General features: G+C 48.1%; 1 protein-coding gene across 2 annotated transcripts; it reads left to right on the forward strand.

The window, feature by feature from the left end:
• The first annotated feature begins 15 nt into the window (after nt 1–15).
• On the forward strand, nt 16–9,083 carry Ahsa1 (activator of HSP90 ATPase activity 1). Of its 2 annotated transcripts, none has more exons than XM_051149718.1 (9): nt 16–175; nt 1,690–1,880; nt 4,422–4,504; nt 4,850–4,967; nt 6,062–6,150; nt 7,468–7,596; nt 8,222–8,323; nt 8,549–8,600; nt 8,695–9,083. In XM_051149718.1, exons 4-9 carry the CDS (start codon nt 4,901–4,903, stop codon nt 8,865–8,867), a joined length of 612 nt encoding a protein of 203 aa, XP_051005675.1. In that variant the 5' UTR covers nt 16–175; nt 1,690–1,880; nt 4,422–4,504; nt 4,850–4,900; the 3' UTR covers nt 8,868–9,083. The 2 variants fall into 2 exon arrangements, with proteins under 2 accessions (XP_051005675.1, XP_051005674.1); XM_051149717.1 differs by lacking the exon at nt 16–175 and adding an exon at nt 200–428.
• Nucleotides 9,084–15,063: the final 5,980 nt, after the last annotated feature.

The raw sequence follows: 15,063 nt of genomic DNA on the forward strand, positions 1-15,063 counted from the left end.
AGAGTCGTTTTAGGGCGCAAGGAAACAATGAGACGAAAATTTTGTGTCCCTACCGGTGAGGATTGGGAGTTTGAGGGCCTAGACTTAGAGACCTTTTAAGATAAACTGAGAGAGTTTGAAGGAACTCCAGAAGTCACGGAACCTACAGTTCGACAAGCTGGAACGGAAGTACCCGGTAGGAGGAGCCGGAAGTTAAGGTGGGGAGGGGGGGTGGAGGGAAAAGCAAGCCAGGAGGTGCTGCTGCCGCTTCTAGTAGTTTCCAGGCGCTGCTAGGCGGCTGGGACCGAGCGGTCCTGAGGCTGTGGCTGCGGCTGCTTGGGAGCTGGTAGCAGTGCGATAAGTGAGCTGATGGCCAAGTGGGGTGAGGGAGACCCACGCTGGATCGTGGAGGAGCGGGCGGACGCCACCAACGTCAACAACTGGCACTGGTAAGGGCCAGCAAGACAGGCCGCAGGAGCACTGTTAGCAGGCTATGGTTTAGGGGTGCCTGGGACCTTGGCGTGTACAGAATTGGGACCCAAGCAACCGCGCCCTGGGATTAGGCGTGAGTCCTTCCTGTAGCTGGGGTCCTTTCCATCCCTCGCCACCCCACCATCGCGGTGTTAGGGGCGAGGGGTTCGACATGGACCGCTGAGTCCCCAAGGAGGAATTTCAGAGCGAAGAGAACAGAGCGCCCTAGTTGCTGCATCCAGCCTGAGCCCGGCTTCCTACACGTGGCCGCAGGCGTCCTTGAGATCCAAACCCCTGCCGATTGTGTTGGGAGAGAGCTAAGGAAGTCTCGAGCCTCAGACGCGGTAGTTGCTATTTTGCGGGTTACAGTGGAAGTAAAAGTCATAGGGGACTACTGGCTCGGCCCTGCGGGAGAAGCTTTGGAACGAGATCTGCAGGGCGTCTGCAGCTTCGGATGCTGAACGCGATGCAGTCTCTCACCCGGAACTGTTTAAGTTCTGTTGTAACCCCAGGTTGCCGGGCAGTCCTGATTTTTTTACAGCCTAGCTTTCTTAGAAGCTTCCTCATCTTTATGAAATCTAGAAACAATGTTATTTGGAGCGCCACTGAACTTTACTCACGATGTTATTTTGTTTCACTCAGTTGCTGCCCCCCCCCCCTTTTAAATAGCTTTAGTAGAAGGCAGAGGATTTTTTTTTTCACCCTCTTTTCTCAATCTGTCTGCTTTTAACACAGTACTTGATGTTTTTCCTGTGGACTTGGTGACACTGTGTAGAGGAGCTAGCATCTGTAGGGCATTTGTGACAGGGTCTGAATAAGACGGCCAGGAGACTGCTAATGAGGCCAGCATTGTTAGTATTACTATTTTTATATTTTATTTACTGGGGCTCTTATTGAAATGCTTGCTGTCCTTTACTCTCCTGGCTTTAGCATAGGGTCACAGCTTTCCTCTTGGCCAAATGGGGGCGCCATGTCAACATCAAGGATCATCCTCCTGAGACCAGAAACAGCAACTTAACATTAGTTTGTGTAGCACCTGTCTTTGTCCACAACGTACCAACCTCTTGGCTTCCTAAAAGTGGGGCGTGTGTGTGTGTGTGTGTACACGTACTGGGGTAGAATTGAGAAGGTGGTGGTGTTACTGCTCCACTTCCTTGCACTCACTTGCCCTCACTTGCTGTGTGAAACTATGTGCCCTCTCCTTGAGCGGCCACCCTTACGTTTGCTTCTCTTTTGCAGGACAGAGAGGGATGCTTCAAATTGGTCCACGGAAAAGCTGAAAACTCTGTTCCTTGCTGTTCGAGTAGAAAATGAAGAGGGCAAGTGTGAGGTGACGGAAGTGAGCAAGCTTGATGGAGAGGCGTCCATTAACAACAGAAAAGGCAAACTTATCTTCTTTTATGAGTGGTCCATCAAACTAAACTGGACAGGTAAGGATCAGCCAGGCTGCCAGAGAAGAGGTGAGCTCCATTTCCACTGCTCCTACACTTAGGTTTGAGCAGTGACGATCTCCTGAAAGGAGATGGTATTGCGTTGCATTGGAGGAGAACAGCATTGGGTGCTGCCGTGGGACCAAATGCATTTATTTGCACCTAGTTTCCTCACTTCCCACCAGTGAAGTGAAAGAGCACACTATCTTCTGGTGGTGGTGGTGGTGGTGGTGGTGGTATGTCAGGGTTTCTCTGTGTAATCCTGGCTGTTCTGGAACGCAGGAATCCTCTTGTCTCTACTTCCCAAGTGCTGTGATTAAAGGCATGCACTACCATGCCTGGCAGGACACACTATGTTTGAACCTTGTTCTGTGTCAGGATTCATAAAGTGATAAGATTCTCAGACTACTTTACTTGGTAATTATCTTATGAATGATTTAAGAGGGAGGGGGTTTTTGTTTTCTTTCAGTTTCAATCACTTTCTAACTCCAGTGCAAGTCTTAGACTGCTATACTGTCAAAGCTCATCGTAAACACAATGTAGGGCTGTTTCACCATCTCCTAAGTTAATGTCCTTTCTGTAATAGCCTTAGGGAAAAAATTGTGCTATTTGGAATATTTCCCAAATGAATAGCAAAGAAGATGAAAGTACACAGATCTGTCTATAATCTTTGTTTTTTTTTTTCAGTCTATCTGAAGTATTGTGGCCTGGAAGGAGCTCTATTTTGCCCAGTCTCCTTTTATATAACGCTCTGAGAAACTGAGGCCTCGGGATGATGAGTCAATTTGTTATGGTTAGCATGCATCTCTAAAAATTAGCATACTGTAACAGTCATTCAATTAAAAACCACAGAGTTTATAGAGGATAGCATTAGAACTACAGGGCCCATCAGATGTTATGATACTTACTTACAATCTCACCACTTGGGAAGCTGAGGTAGGAAAATGGCTGTGACGTCTAGGGGGAAAGGGAGAGAAATCCACCATCCAAAAATGTCATTAGTGACATATTTTTAAAACAAGGAAATTGGGGTGGAGAGGATGGAGTTCAGTTCCCAGCACACACACCATGCAGGTCACACCCGTTCATAACTCTGACTTCAGGAGGATCTGGTGCCTCTGGCCCTGCGCCCCCACCCCCACCCCACACACATACACACGTAATTAAAATAAAGGATCTAGGAATTGTGCCAGAGTTTTGGTTTTGGTTTTTTTGGGGAGAAGGTTTCTCTGTGTAACCCTTGCTGTCCTAGACTTGTTTTGTAGACCAGGCTGTCCTCAAACTCAGAGATCCACCTGCCTCTGCCTCCCTAGTGCTACGATTAAAGGTGTGCCAGAGTTTTATACATGTGATAACGATGCTGTAATTGAGATGATTTGTTGTTTGTTTGTTTTTTAAGATTCATTTATTATTTATACATTGTTCTGCCTGCATGTATGCCTGCAGGCCAGAAGAGGGCACCAGATCTCATTTTAGATGGTTGTGAGCCACTAAGTGGTTGCTGGGAGTTGATTTCAGGACGTCTGAAAGAGCAACCAGTGCTTTTAACTTCTGAGCCATCTCTCCAACCCGGTGGGTTTGTTTTATTTTGTTTTTAAGATTTATTTATTTATACAGTATTCTGCCCACATGTGTACCTGTACACCAGAAGAGGGCAGGCACCAGATCGCATCATAGGTGGTTGTGAGCCACCATGTATTGCTTGAAATTGAACTCAGGACCTTTAGAAGAACAGACAGTGCTTTTTAAAAAAGGTTTTTCAAGACAGGGTCTCTCTGTGTAGCCTTGGCTACCCTGGACTTGCTTTGTAGACCAGACTGGCCTCGAACTCACAGAGATCCGCCTGCCTCTGCCTCCCAAGTGCTGGGACTAAAGGTGTGTGCCACCACCGCCTGACTCGGACAGTGCTTTTAACCTCTGAGCCATCTTTCCAGCTCCTGTTTTGTTTTTTTGTTTTTTTTTAAAGAAGCTTGAAATTTCTTTGTGTTTTGGGCGATACAGGGTTGCAGCTTGAGGTCTCTTGTGAGACCATGAAAAGGAGGTTCTGAGGTGGCAGGGTTCTCACAGACCAATGGCATATTACTTGACATTGAGATGTGAGCATCTGTTTGTTCCTGTGCATCTCTTTCCACTTTTATAGTTTTCTGTGTTTGCTTCTTGCCTCTCAACGATGAACTCAAACAGAAACATGTGAAATTGCCACAATCAAATTCTTCTCACATTGGATAAATGCTTATTTTCAGAACAAGGGTTCTAACAACCAATGCTACTGGCTACCCAGACAGGCTCTGGGAGAGCTGAGCAACTGCCCAGTTTGTGTGGCTTCCAGTGCCACACTACAGTAACTCATGATATCTTTCCAATAGTAGGGTGAGGAAAGTTAGGGGTGCTGTTGATTGCTTTTGGCATGCGGCATTCTCTTTGAATAAAGGGGCAGCTTAGAATGGAGGGTCAAAAAAAGCCTAAGAGGGGCCGTACCCTGCCAGGACCTCCCCTGCCCTCCAAAGAAAGAGGCTAATGGAACTGCATTGCTTTTGGCAGGTACCTCTAAGTCAGGAGTGCAATACAAAGGACATGTGGAAATCCCCAATTTGTCTGATGAAAACAACGTGGATGAAGTGGAGGTTTGTGCTTCCTGAGTCCCCCCTAACTGGAGTGTCATATGTGAAAAGCAGTTCGTCTCCACCATTAGCAGTCCAGGCTGCAGGAGCATTTCTCACTCTGTGGTGCCATTGGGAACTTGCAGAGCAACTTGTAGGCTTCAGCATCTCTGCTTTGGCTGGGGAAATGGCTTGTAACGTTAGCCATCTGCCCTGCAGAAAGGAGCTGGGAAGGAAGGTTGGTGGGGGTTGTTCCAATGGGCCAGTTCTGGCCTTTCCTTTGGAGGTGGCAGCAGTTTAATTGCTCGGCCCCCTCATTCATGATGGTGCCCTTAAAGCGTTTATCACCTGCTGTGATCTCTCATTCAGATTAGTGTGAGCCTTGCCAAAGACGAGCCGGACACAAATCTCCTGGCCTTAATGAAGGAGGAAGGGGTGAAACTTCTAAGGGAAGCAGTGGGAATCTACATCAGCACCCTCAAGACAGGTATTCCTTAAGAGCTGACGCTGCCTGAGGGCCTGGACTGGCCTCCCCGACAGCAAGTAAAGATAATGATGGGACGAGTGGGGGGGGGGGCGTTCACTTTTGAAGTTAACCTAAAAGCTCTGAATTAGAGAAAGATCTTGTGCTGTGTTGTCTAATAGTGTTGGCTGTTAAGATCTTGAAATGTGACTGGCCCAAGTGAAATGTGCTGTAAGCATGAACTACCCAGTGGATTTTGAAGGCCTTGCCCAAAAAAGCCAGTGTGAAATATCTCAGTAGCCAGGTGTGGCGGCACATGCCTTTAATCCCAGGCAGAAGCAGGTGAATCTCTGAGTTTGAGGCCACCCTGGTCTACAAAGGGAGTCCAGGACAGCCAGGGTTACACAGAGAAACCCTGTCTTGAAAAAAAAAAACTTTTAAGATTACTAGCCATTGAAAGGATAGGTAGAATAATATTAGATAGTAAGATTAGGTGTACTAATAAACCTATGTACTAATGAAAGTCACCTTCTAAATGAACTTTTTAACGTGGCTAGTGGAAATTTTAAATTACATTTGAGACTTATGTCAGATAAGCTCTGGTCTAAAGACTATTTGAGAATAATCCTGGACTCTCACTGGTCCTCCTCCAGGAAGTTGATGGTTGGGGGCATCTCTGCCAAATCCTTCTGATCCTGGTGTTGGCATGTTGACTAGAAAGTCTTATATAGAAGAAGGGAACTAAAGAAGTTGTAATGTGGGCTGGAGAGACGGCTCAGAGGTTAAGAGCACTGACTGCTCTTCCAGAGGTCCTGAGTTCAATTCCCAGCAACCGCATGGTGGCTCACAACCATCTATAATGAGATATGGTGCCCTCTTCTTACTTGCAGGTGTACATGCAGGCAGAGCGCTGTATACATAATAAATAAATTTTTAAAAAAAGTTCTAATGCTTCCAATTTCATCAGGGGCTAAACTTTTTAAGATAAAGCTGCTGTATTCTGTGATACACCAAGGTCTAAGAATGAAGGCTTCGCCTTAATTCTGCCTTAGGTCAGCTGTGTGTGTCTTATGTCCTGTGTCTGCTACTAAGAAATAAATGGGTTTTTGTCTTTTCAGAGTTCACCCAGGGCATGATCTTGCCCACGGTGAATGGAGAGTCAGTAGACCCAGTTGGCCAGCCAGCACTAAAAACTGAGGTGTGCAAGGTAAGCAGTGTTCCCAGGTGATGGGGCAGGCCATCCGCAGAGGGAGATGAGTGACTGCTTCCATGTGCCACATCAGCTATTCTCTGTCCCTGACTCCAAACCCAGAGCAACCTGTTTGTGTATGTTTTAGAAAGACCACAATGTGTAGTTTGCTATCAGTGTTGAACCCAGTGTAGTTTTAGTCTTGCATATTTATTTGTATGTGCTTGTCTATCTGTTCACCAAGTACCCTTGAAAGCCAGAAAAAGTATCCGATCTGGTGTCGCAAGCTGTTGTAACAACCCGTCCCCCCACCCTCCTGTAGTGTGCATGCTGGGAATCAAAGCTTTGCAGGAAGTGTTCTTTCTTTTTTTTTTTTTTTGTTTATTTTGTGTATATGAGTACTCTATCTGCATGTACACCTGCATGCCAGAAGAGGACACCAGATCTCATTATAGATGGTTGTGAGCCACCATTTGGTTGCCAGGAATTGAACTCAGGACCTCTGGAAGAGCAGACAGTGCTCTTAACCGCTGAGCCATCTGAGTCATCTCTCCCGTCTTCGTCCTGTTCTTTATTGGTTGGTAGTAAACCCTTAGAGCAGAGAGAGGCCATCAGGAACATCGGAGTGTGACTTTGGCTTGTATCAATGCCAGCCGGCTACCCTCAGCGTCCTTTCAAGCTGCATTGACATTGCTCCTGTGATGCTAAGGAGCTCATCCAGCCTTAATTATCTACCTTTACCCACTAGGACGCTGTTTGTGGAGGTGGATGCTGGTGGTTGGGACTCAGGCCTTGGTTCAGAGCCTGCTTGCTGTTGTCAGCCCTGAGCAGAGCTGCCCAGCCTGCTGCTGCCTTCTTCTCCCCCCCATTTGCCTCTTTCTCTCTCCCTTTCTTTTCTTTCCATTTCTGTCTTCGTCCTTCTGTTCTTTATGTCTCTTTTTCCTCCTTTCCTTTCTTGTAGTGGGGGTGAGTCCCAGGCCTTGTGTGTGTGTGGGATCGTCCTCTCCACTTCTTAGCTCACCCTCAGCTCCCCAGCCAGTTACTTCAGGGTAGATCTGTAAGAGTCTCACCGAGCTCTGAAGTCTCTGAACACCGCCATCCTCTGTCTGTTGGGTTTGGTACTGAGGACACAAGGCTTCCTAGGGGCAGAAGACGTGGCTCAGCAGTCAGGAGCACTCCCTGCTCCAGACAGCCCTCCCCTGCCTGAACTGTGTGCACGGATCCCATTTAACCCTGTTAAATAATGAGCTTTGGAGCTTCCGGCTTTTATGAGATGGGTGAGCTGTCCCTGCAGCTGTGTTGATTGAGATTTCACCTAAGTCACCCCTTTCACAGGCTAAGTCTGCTCCTTCAAAAAGCCAGGCCAAACCTGTTGGTGTCAAAATCCCCACTTGTAAGATCACCCTTAGAGAAACTTTCCTGACGTCACCAGAGGAGCTCTATAGAGTGTTTACCACCCAGGAGGTGAGTGGGCCTGCAGGGCTATGCTGATGAGTGGAATTGCAAGGCCTCTTGACACCAGCAGGGGTGGAGGGGATTCTCTCTCTCTCTGTGTCTCTCTCTCTCTTTCTCTCTCTCACACACACAGACACATGCACACACTTTTTTTGTCATGTTAGTGGGAGTCGCTGCCTTTTTTTTTTTTAGAATGAATGGGCTGGGTTGCGCACGCCTTTAATCTCAGCACTGCAGAGGCAGAGGCAGGTGGATTTCTGTGAGTTCAAGGCCAGCCTGGTCTTCAAAGGGAGTCCAGGACAGCCAAGGCTACACAGAGAAACCCTGTCTCGGAAAAAAAAGAAGAAGAAGAATGGATGCGGGGTGGGTGTGCCTCAGTGGTACAGCACTTACTATGTACAAGGCCCCAAGTTGAATATGTAACACTGGGCGGAAAAAAGGAGAGAGAAAGTATGTGTCTGGAGTGATAGCATCATGGAGTCAGAACTTTACTGCAGTCCAAGCTACTATAGTGGACCGGAACATGAAGGCCAAAACCTTCCTGGGCAGAGTGACTTCCCAGGAAGGGTCGAGGTATAGGCGTGTGCTCTGCATCCCATTGAGAGTGCATCTTTTGCTTACTGTTTCCTTGCAGCTGGTCCAGGCTTTCACTCATGCTCCCGCGGCCTTAGAAGCAGACCGAGGTGGGAAGTTTCACATGGTCGATGGCAACGTCACTGGGGAGTTTACTGACCTGGTGAGTGATTCTTGTCTCTTTGTAGGCTGTCACCTCTGTTGCTTAGATTAGAAATGTTTCTCAATTTCATGGGTAAAACTTAAGACATCTGGTGATAGTTTTCAAAATGGTGCTGGAATTGGAATTTTCTGGCAGGTAACACAATCACACATACCGAGGCAGGTGACTTGCTGGGGTTGGGTGCACTGTGGTACCTCAGTAGGCTAAGCCCCGTCATTATTCCAGGTCCCTGAGAAACACATTGCTATGAAGTGGAGGTTTAAGTCGTGGCCAGAGGGTAAGTAATGCTTGCTGCCATGGTCCCCCAACACTGTTATCCCCTGGGTTAAGCTTGTCCAGAAACTCTGGATCTGAAAACCCCCTTCCCATAGGGCACTTTGCTACCATCACCTTGACCTTTATTGACAAGAATGGAGAGACAGAGCTGTGCATGGAAGGCCGCGGCATCCCTGCTCCTGAGGAAGAGCGGACGCGGCAAGGCTGGCAGCGGTACTACTTTGAGGGCATCAAACAGACCTTTGGCTATGGCGCACGCTTGTTTTAGGGCCTGCACCAGGGGTTCCGACTGTTTGACACTTCAGTCCAGCCCTGTCACAATGGGTCTGTGACTCACAGGATTGCAGCGTCCCAGATGCTAACTTGGGGCCAGGCCTCCCTTCCACGTGTACCTTGGGTTTGTGCATGGTTTCTGCTGGGTGGGATCCGAGGGTGAATTCTCTTTTATGTGTACATACGCTAAATAAACACAATTTTAAAAGCATGTAATTCTTATCATCTGTGTTGACTGGGAGCCTGGAGTTCTTGTTTTGTTTTTGAGACAGGGTTTCTATATGTAGCCTTGGCTGTCCTGGACTCGCTTTGTAGACCAGGCTGGCCTCGAACTCATAGCGATCTGCCTGCCTCTGCCTCCCGAGTGCTCGGATTAAAGGCATGCACCAATGCCCGGCCCAAGCCTGGAGTTCTTAAATGTTTTGAATTTAAACATACAAGGGGTTCAAAAGCTTTGTTCTTGCCAGGAGTGGTGGCACATGCCTCTAATCCCAGCACGAGGGAGGCAGAGGGAAGCAGATTGTTGTGAGTTTGAGGCCAGCCTGGTCTAGAAAGTGAGTCTAGGACAGCCAACGCTACACCAAGAAACCTTGTCTCAGGAAAAAGAAAAAAAAAAGCTTTGTTCTGGCTAAATGTAGGTAATTAAGACACAAAGGGCTGGGCACTGTAGTATACTCCTGTAATTAATACCATAAACTGGATGTGGAAGGGTTAGGGGCTCAGGGCCATTCCTGGTGACATTTGGGGCCAAGGCTAGCCTGGGCTATGTGAGACTGGCACTGGAGAAATGGCTCAGTGGTTAAGAATACTATCTGCTCTTGCAGAGAAGTGGTTTTAATTTCTAGCACCCACGTGTCAGCTCTACCATCTCTGTCAGTCCATTTTCAAGGGATCTAATGCCTTCTTCTGGCCTCTGCATGTGGTCACCATAGTCATACACACAGGCAAAATACCCATACACAGGAAAAAAAAGCACAAGTGTGGCTGTGGATGGCAGCAGGACAGGAAGCACTCAAAGAACAAGCTGGGCACCAAGCTGGTGGAGGTGGGTCCTGGGCTCTGCGGGCATGACCACAGGTACAGTCCACACAGGTTGTGTAGTGAGATGGAAGATGGTGTGGCGTCACTCCTGTGTCCTAGGCACGGCAGTCTACCTTCATGGCCCATAAATCTCTGCGGCATGCGCTATCATTCATTTCACAAAACTTAATCCTGGATTCAGTTTTGGGTTTTGAGGAAGGATCTTGCTATATAACCCAGGCTGGCCTTGAACTCAGCTGCCTGAGCCTCTTGAATGCAGACAAATGATCCTTCTAAGATGTTAACATATTTGCTTCTTAGGTCAGGAGCCCAAATCCAACAGCCAGTACTGAGTATGGCTGGCAGTTGGAGTGCAGACCTTAATCACTGAGCTGGTACTAAGCTTGCATCTACCTCCTAGCCATGTTCATCCTCACAGAGAAGCCAATGGCTGCATCTCCAGTATGTTAAGTACCCATACCTCATGGAGTAGAAAGTTCCAGGCCTTGCTGGGTGGGGTCCTAGCATTCAGAAGGCAGAGGCAGGTGAATCAATGTGAGTTCAAGGCCAGCCAGGTATACAAAGTGAGTCCAGGACAGCCAAAGCTATACAGAGAAATCCAGTCTCAAAAAAAAAAAAAAAAAGTTCCAGTTCCATCCTGCAAAAGAGGAAGAAAGCCGTGTCCTTTTTCTTTTCGAAATACAAGTGTACTGCACTCCAGGCCAAGAGCTGTCTCTAGTGAGTTCCATGTGGCAGGAAAATTGCACTTCTGAGCAGGCAACCAGTTACTCCTAGCCCAGCCTGCCCCAGCTTCCTGCCCCCACTCCCCACCCCGCAGCATGAATCAGCATCCTGTTAAGACAATTACTCATCTCCCATTTCACTAGGCAGTGGTGAGGCCTGCAAGTGAATCCTACATGAGTTGGCATAATTTTATAGTGAAAAACAGAAGATTGGCTTGGGAGACAGAGGCAGGTGGGTCATTGTGAGTTTGAGACCAGTCTGGTCTACAAAGTGAGTCCAGGATAGCCAAGGCTACACAGAGAAATGCTGTTTTGAAAAACAAAAGCTGGGCGTGGTGGCACACGCCTTTAATCCCAGCACTCGGGAGGCAGAGGCGGGCAGATCGCTGTGAGTTCGAGGCCAGCCTGGTCTACAAAGTGAGTCCAGGATGGCCAAGGCTACACAGAGAAACCCTATCTCGAAAAACTAAAACAAAACAAAAGACAGTTTATGAAAGAGACCTTAGACTCCACCTTAAATCAACAAGCCCTTCCTGACAGAACCCAACGACCTGGAGCCTGGCCGCCTCAGTTCCAGAGAGGTGTGAAGAGACCACAGTAAAGCCCAGAGCACCATGTGCCTGTCAGGTGACATGCTTCCTCATAGCCCCTGTCAACCACTGCTGTGTCACTGGTGACATTCCAGGTAACCATCTGATATTATCAAGATGCCCATGGTGAAAAATAAAATTATGGACTTGTTTTGAATGATGAATATTTCACTTCCTAGCCAGGTAGGTGAAATAGTCTAAAATGGGTCTAACAGGTACCTTCTGAGACCATCCAAGGTATGTAGTGGGCGTGATAGTCGAGGTTCTCAGAAGGCGGAGGCAGGATCGCAAGCTCAGCCGTACTGGTCTCAGAAAGGTCTATGTAGAGAGTAAATACCAGGTTAGTCTGAGCTAGTTACCAAAGGGAACCCTGTCTTTAAAAACTAAATAAGTTACCCTATGAGCATATACAGGGGGAGGTAATCCCCCTCAGGCACAGTCATAGGTGAGGGGAATAAGGGGAAAATGGGAGGGAGGGAAGAATGGGAGGATACAAGGGATGGGATAACTATTGAGATGTAACAAGAATAAATTAATAAAAAAATAAAAAACTAAGTTAAGACTGCCTGAGGCAACAGCTAATGTCTACTGACTTCTGTACTTACAAACCACCTCAGGTGTTTTCCCTTAAAACTGATAATATGGGCCAGACAGTGGTGGCACATACCTTTAGTCCCAGCACTCAGGAGGCAGAGGCAGGAAGATAACTTTCAATGCCAGCCTGGTCTCCAGAGTGAGTTCCGGGACAGCCAAGGCAACGCAGAGAAACCCTGTCTCAAGAAACCAAACCCAAAATAAATAAACAAAACAAAAACCTGTAAAAGGAACTATTATTTACCGGTCTCAGAAGATTACTGCCTCTGTCTGCTAGCCTAGGCTTAGTCCTGGAAGCTTCGTTCCTCTGTACAATCTAACCTAGGCCTAGAATGTTTTCAGCCCCTGAGACTTAGTGCTTTAAAAGCCCTGATGCTATCACATACTGGTTTAGTTCAAATTGCACCTAAGGAGTCACCTGGGGGAACCTGTTCAATACAGAATCCCAGGCTTTGCCTCTATAGAGATTTTTTTTTTTTTTTTTAACTTCTTAACTGCAGATGTGGGGCCCACACATTTGCCTTTTCGTGTACGGATCACTCTGGGCTCAGGGTTGCATTTTCAGAAGCACTTCAAATCTACCTGCAACAGGGGAAACAAAGCAGCAGAAAAGCCTTTGGTGTGTCCGGAAGCTTCAAAACACCTTGCCATCTGTGCCTAGGGTCCTACCTGAAGCAAAGCAGAGGGAAGGGGGGACAAAACTATGTAGGTGGCTGGGGCTACACAGTGGCAGCATTCACAGGGCTAGCATTCTTGCTTGGGTGCCCAGCTGGCTGAGTCAGAAAGGCGAGGCTAAGCTGAAGAGGAAGGGCCTTCTCTGATTTCAAGGCCTTCTGGATCTGACCCTAGCCACTCTTAAACCGTCCCTTTCAGAGGTGCAGTGACCCCCCTCCACCGGGGGCCTGTTGCTCCGGCACAGGTGTCCCTTCAGCCTGTTGCCACCTGCACAGGGTTTCTTTCCCTTTGCATAGCTTGAATAAACACTATTTCATGGCTGATCTGCTACTCCCCCCGCAAGACTCCCAGCAAACTTTTCTTTCTTTAGTTTCTCTCACCTGGGGCTTGATGTGGCAGCAATTTAGTGTGGCATTTAGAGTCCAACAGGCAACCAGTAGGTATTGATTACATTTTGATGATGTTTAAGTACCAAGATAGAATTTCTCCTAGAAAGGAGTTGAACTGACAGTGATTATCGTGGGGCACGTTCTGGATGTTTCTGTTGTTGTTGGTTTTTTTTTTTGTTTTTGTTTTTTAAGTTTCTGCTAAAACATGATTAAAAGGAACAGAAGGTAGCAGTCCATGTCTGTAGTCCCAGCTATGCAGAGGCTGGAGGGGAAGAGCACTTGAGCTCAGGGAGACCAGCCTGGGCAAACCAGCCAGTGCTCTGTGCATGTGTATTTCTTCTTGGGGCTTGGGTCCAGGGTTCATACGTGCTAGGCAGGTGCTTCACCACTGAGATGCCCTATTGTTTTGGGTTTTTTCACGGGGTGGGAAGTGGGGACTGAGTCTCAATATGTAGGCCCAAGTGCTCTCCTAACCACCTATATTTTCCCCTGCTCTACACCCCTGTTTCCCCTGAACCTGCTCCCAGCATTTCCAGGCCTGGAAGCCACACCTTCCTGCAGAAGGACCATGGGGTGGGAGGTGGTCCTCTCAGCCCAAGGTACATCCTGCCCTCCAGCCCCTTCAGGCTCTTAAATGACCAACAGCACTAACCTCCATGGTGGACTCTGATCTCCCTGAAGGGTTAGTGGATTCACCCTTGGTCCTCCAGAGGAGATTTTTATTAGAACATGACAGTCCAATAGCTCTACCTCTTGAATCCATTCGAGCTGGTGCAAAGTTAGTAAGTTACTTCAATGTGTAGACAAAAGAGATGTTTTAAAAACCCAGCTGGGTAGTGGTAGCGCATGCCTTTCATACTCAGGAGGCAGAGGCAGGCATAGCTCTGTGAGTTCAAGGCCAACCCGATCTACAGAGTTCCAGGACAGTCGGGGCTACACAGTAAGACCCTATTTCCAAAAAACAAAAACAAAACAACAAAACACAAAACCCCTCATCACTGCTGTCGGAGCATCCCAAGGCCTAGGATTAGGCTGACTTCTTAGGGAAGAGAAAAGGGTTGAACCTGGCTGTGGCCTGATAACCTGAGCTCCTGCTCCTGACACACGAATATTCTCTTTGCCTCAATCTAACGTTTAGACTGTGGTTTAGACCCAGACTAAGACATATCCTCACATAACTCTGCCCTTCCCCAACATGTCAGGGATGATGGTAGGGTGTCTGATAAGCGTCCAGGTTAAGGGAGAGCACGGGTGCGCCTCTCACTTTAGGCTGGCGCCACTTCCCTGTGAAATAAGTGGTGCTTACCAGTGTCTCGTAGATTTGGAGTTCTGTGCCTCTGAGATCTAGCCAGCTCCTAGGCAGGCTCAAAGGAGGCCCTTTCTGAGTGTGAGCAGGGATAACTCAGGGAGTCCTAAGGTTGTTGCTTCCAGAAAAGGAGAGGAGCCGGCTGTTGCCTTGGTGGTCGCAAACCCAGCCAATGGAAGCCTGACCTCCATTCTGCCAGGCCCCAAATCCTATATCAAACAATATGTGAAAATAAAGTGCTTTATTGCTAAGGATCCCAGGACAGCTGTGGAGGAGGCCGGAACTCCCCTACCAAGTCCTTTTGGGGGATTTGTGAAAGGAGACAAAATATTGGGTCTTCAACATTTCAGCTCCAGAGAAAGCAAGGAAATGTGCTTTGGGGGATGAGGGGTGGCAAGGAAGAGGCACAGGTGTGTTGGCAGCTGAAGCATACACCTCCTGACTCCAGCTGCAGTCCCGTGCCTTCAGTGGCATCACGTGGGAGCGTGACATGGACCACTGGTGTGGGGAGCAACACCACACAATGGCCCATATTGAACAATGGGACTGTCTGTCCTGTCACATTCCTGGTTTACAACCACACATGACACCCTCCTGAGCCCACCCTTACCGAGCTCATCCCTCGCCTGGTTGCCATGGCAGCCCGCACATTCCTAACTACCTGACTGACCTGCCCAAGGGAGAGGACCAGAAACAGCTGGTGGTTCCTGCGTGGAATCAACCTACCCCCTCAGCTCAGCTGTCCTCTCAAGCCGGCTGAGGGCCTCACAGCATGAGATGGGGTAGAAGAGGTTGTGCATCCAGCTTGGTGGCGCACGCCTTTAATCCCAGCGCTCAGGAGGCAGAGGCAGGTGGATCATTGTGAGTTCGAGGC

The sequence above is a fragment of the Acomys russatus genome, chromosome 1, assembly GCF_903995435.1.
Source record: "Acomys russatus chromosome 1, mAcoRus1.1, whole genome shotgun sequence".
Classification (NCBI taxonomy): Eukaryota; Metazoa; Chordata; class Mammalia; order Rodentia; family Muridae; genus Acomys; species Acomys russatus.

Excerpts from the sequence above, each read along its gene's own strand:
- Ahsa1 (XM_051149717.1), top strand. The coding sequence starts at position 349 with ATGGCCAAGTGGGGTGAGGGAGACCCACGCTGGATCGTGGAGGAGCGG. Across the intron at positions 4,505-4,849 it reads ACAACGTGGATGAAGTGGAG|ATTAGTGTGAGCCTTGCCAA; the intron begins GTTTGTGCTTCC and ends TCTCTCATTCAG. Across the intron at positions 8,324-8,548 it reads CTGGGGAGTTTACTGACCTG|GTCCCTGAGAAACACATTGC; the intron begins GTGAGTGATTCT and ends TCATTATTCCAG.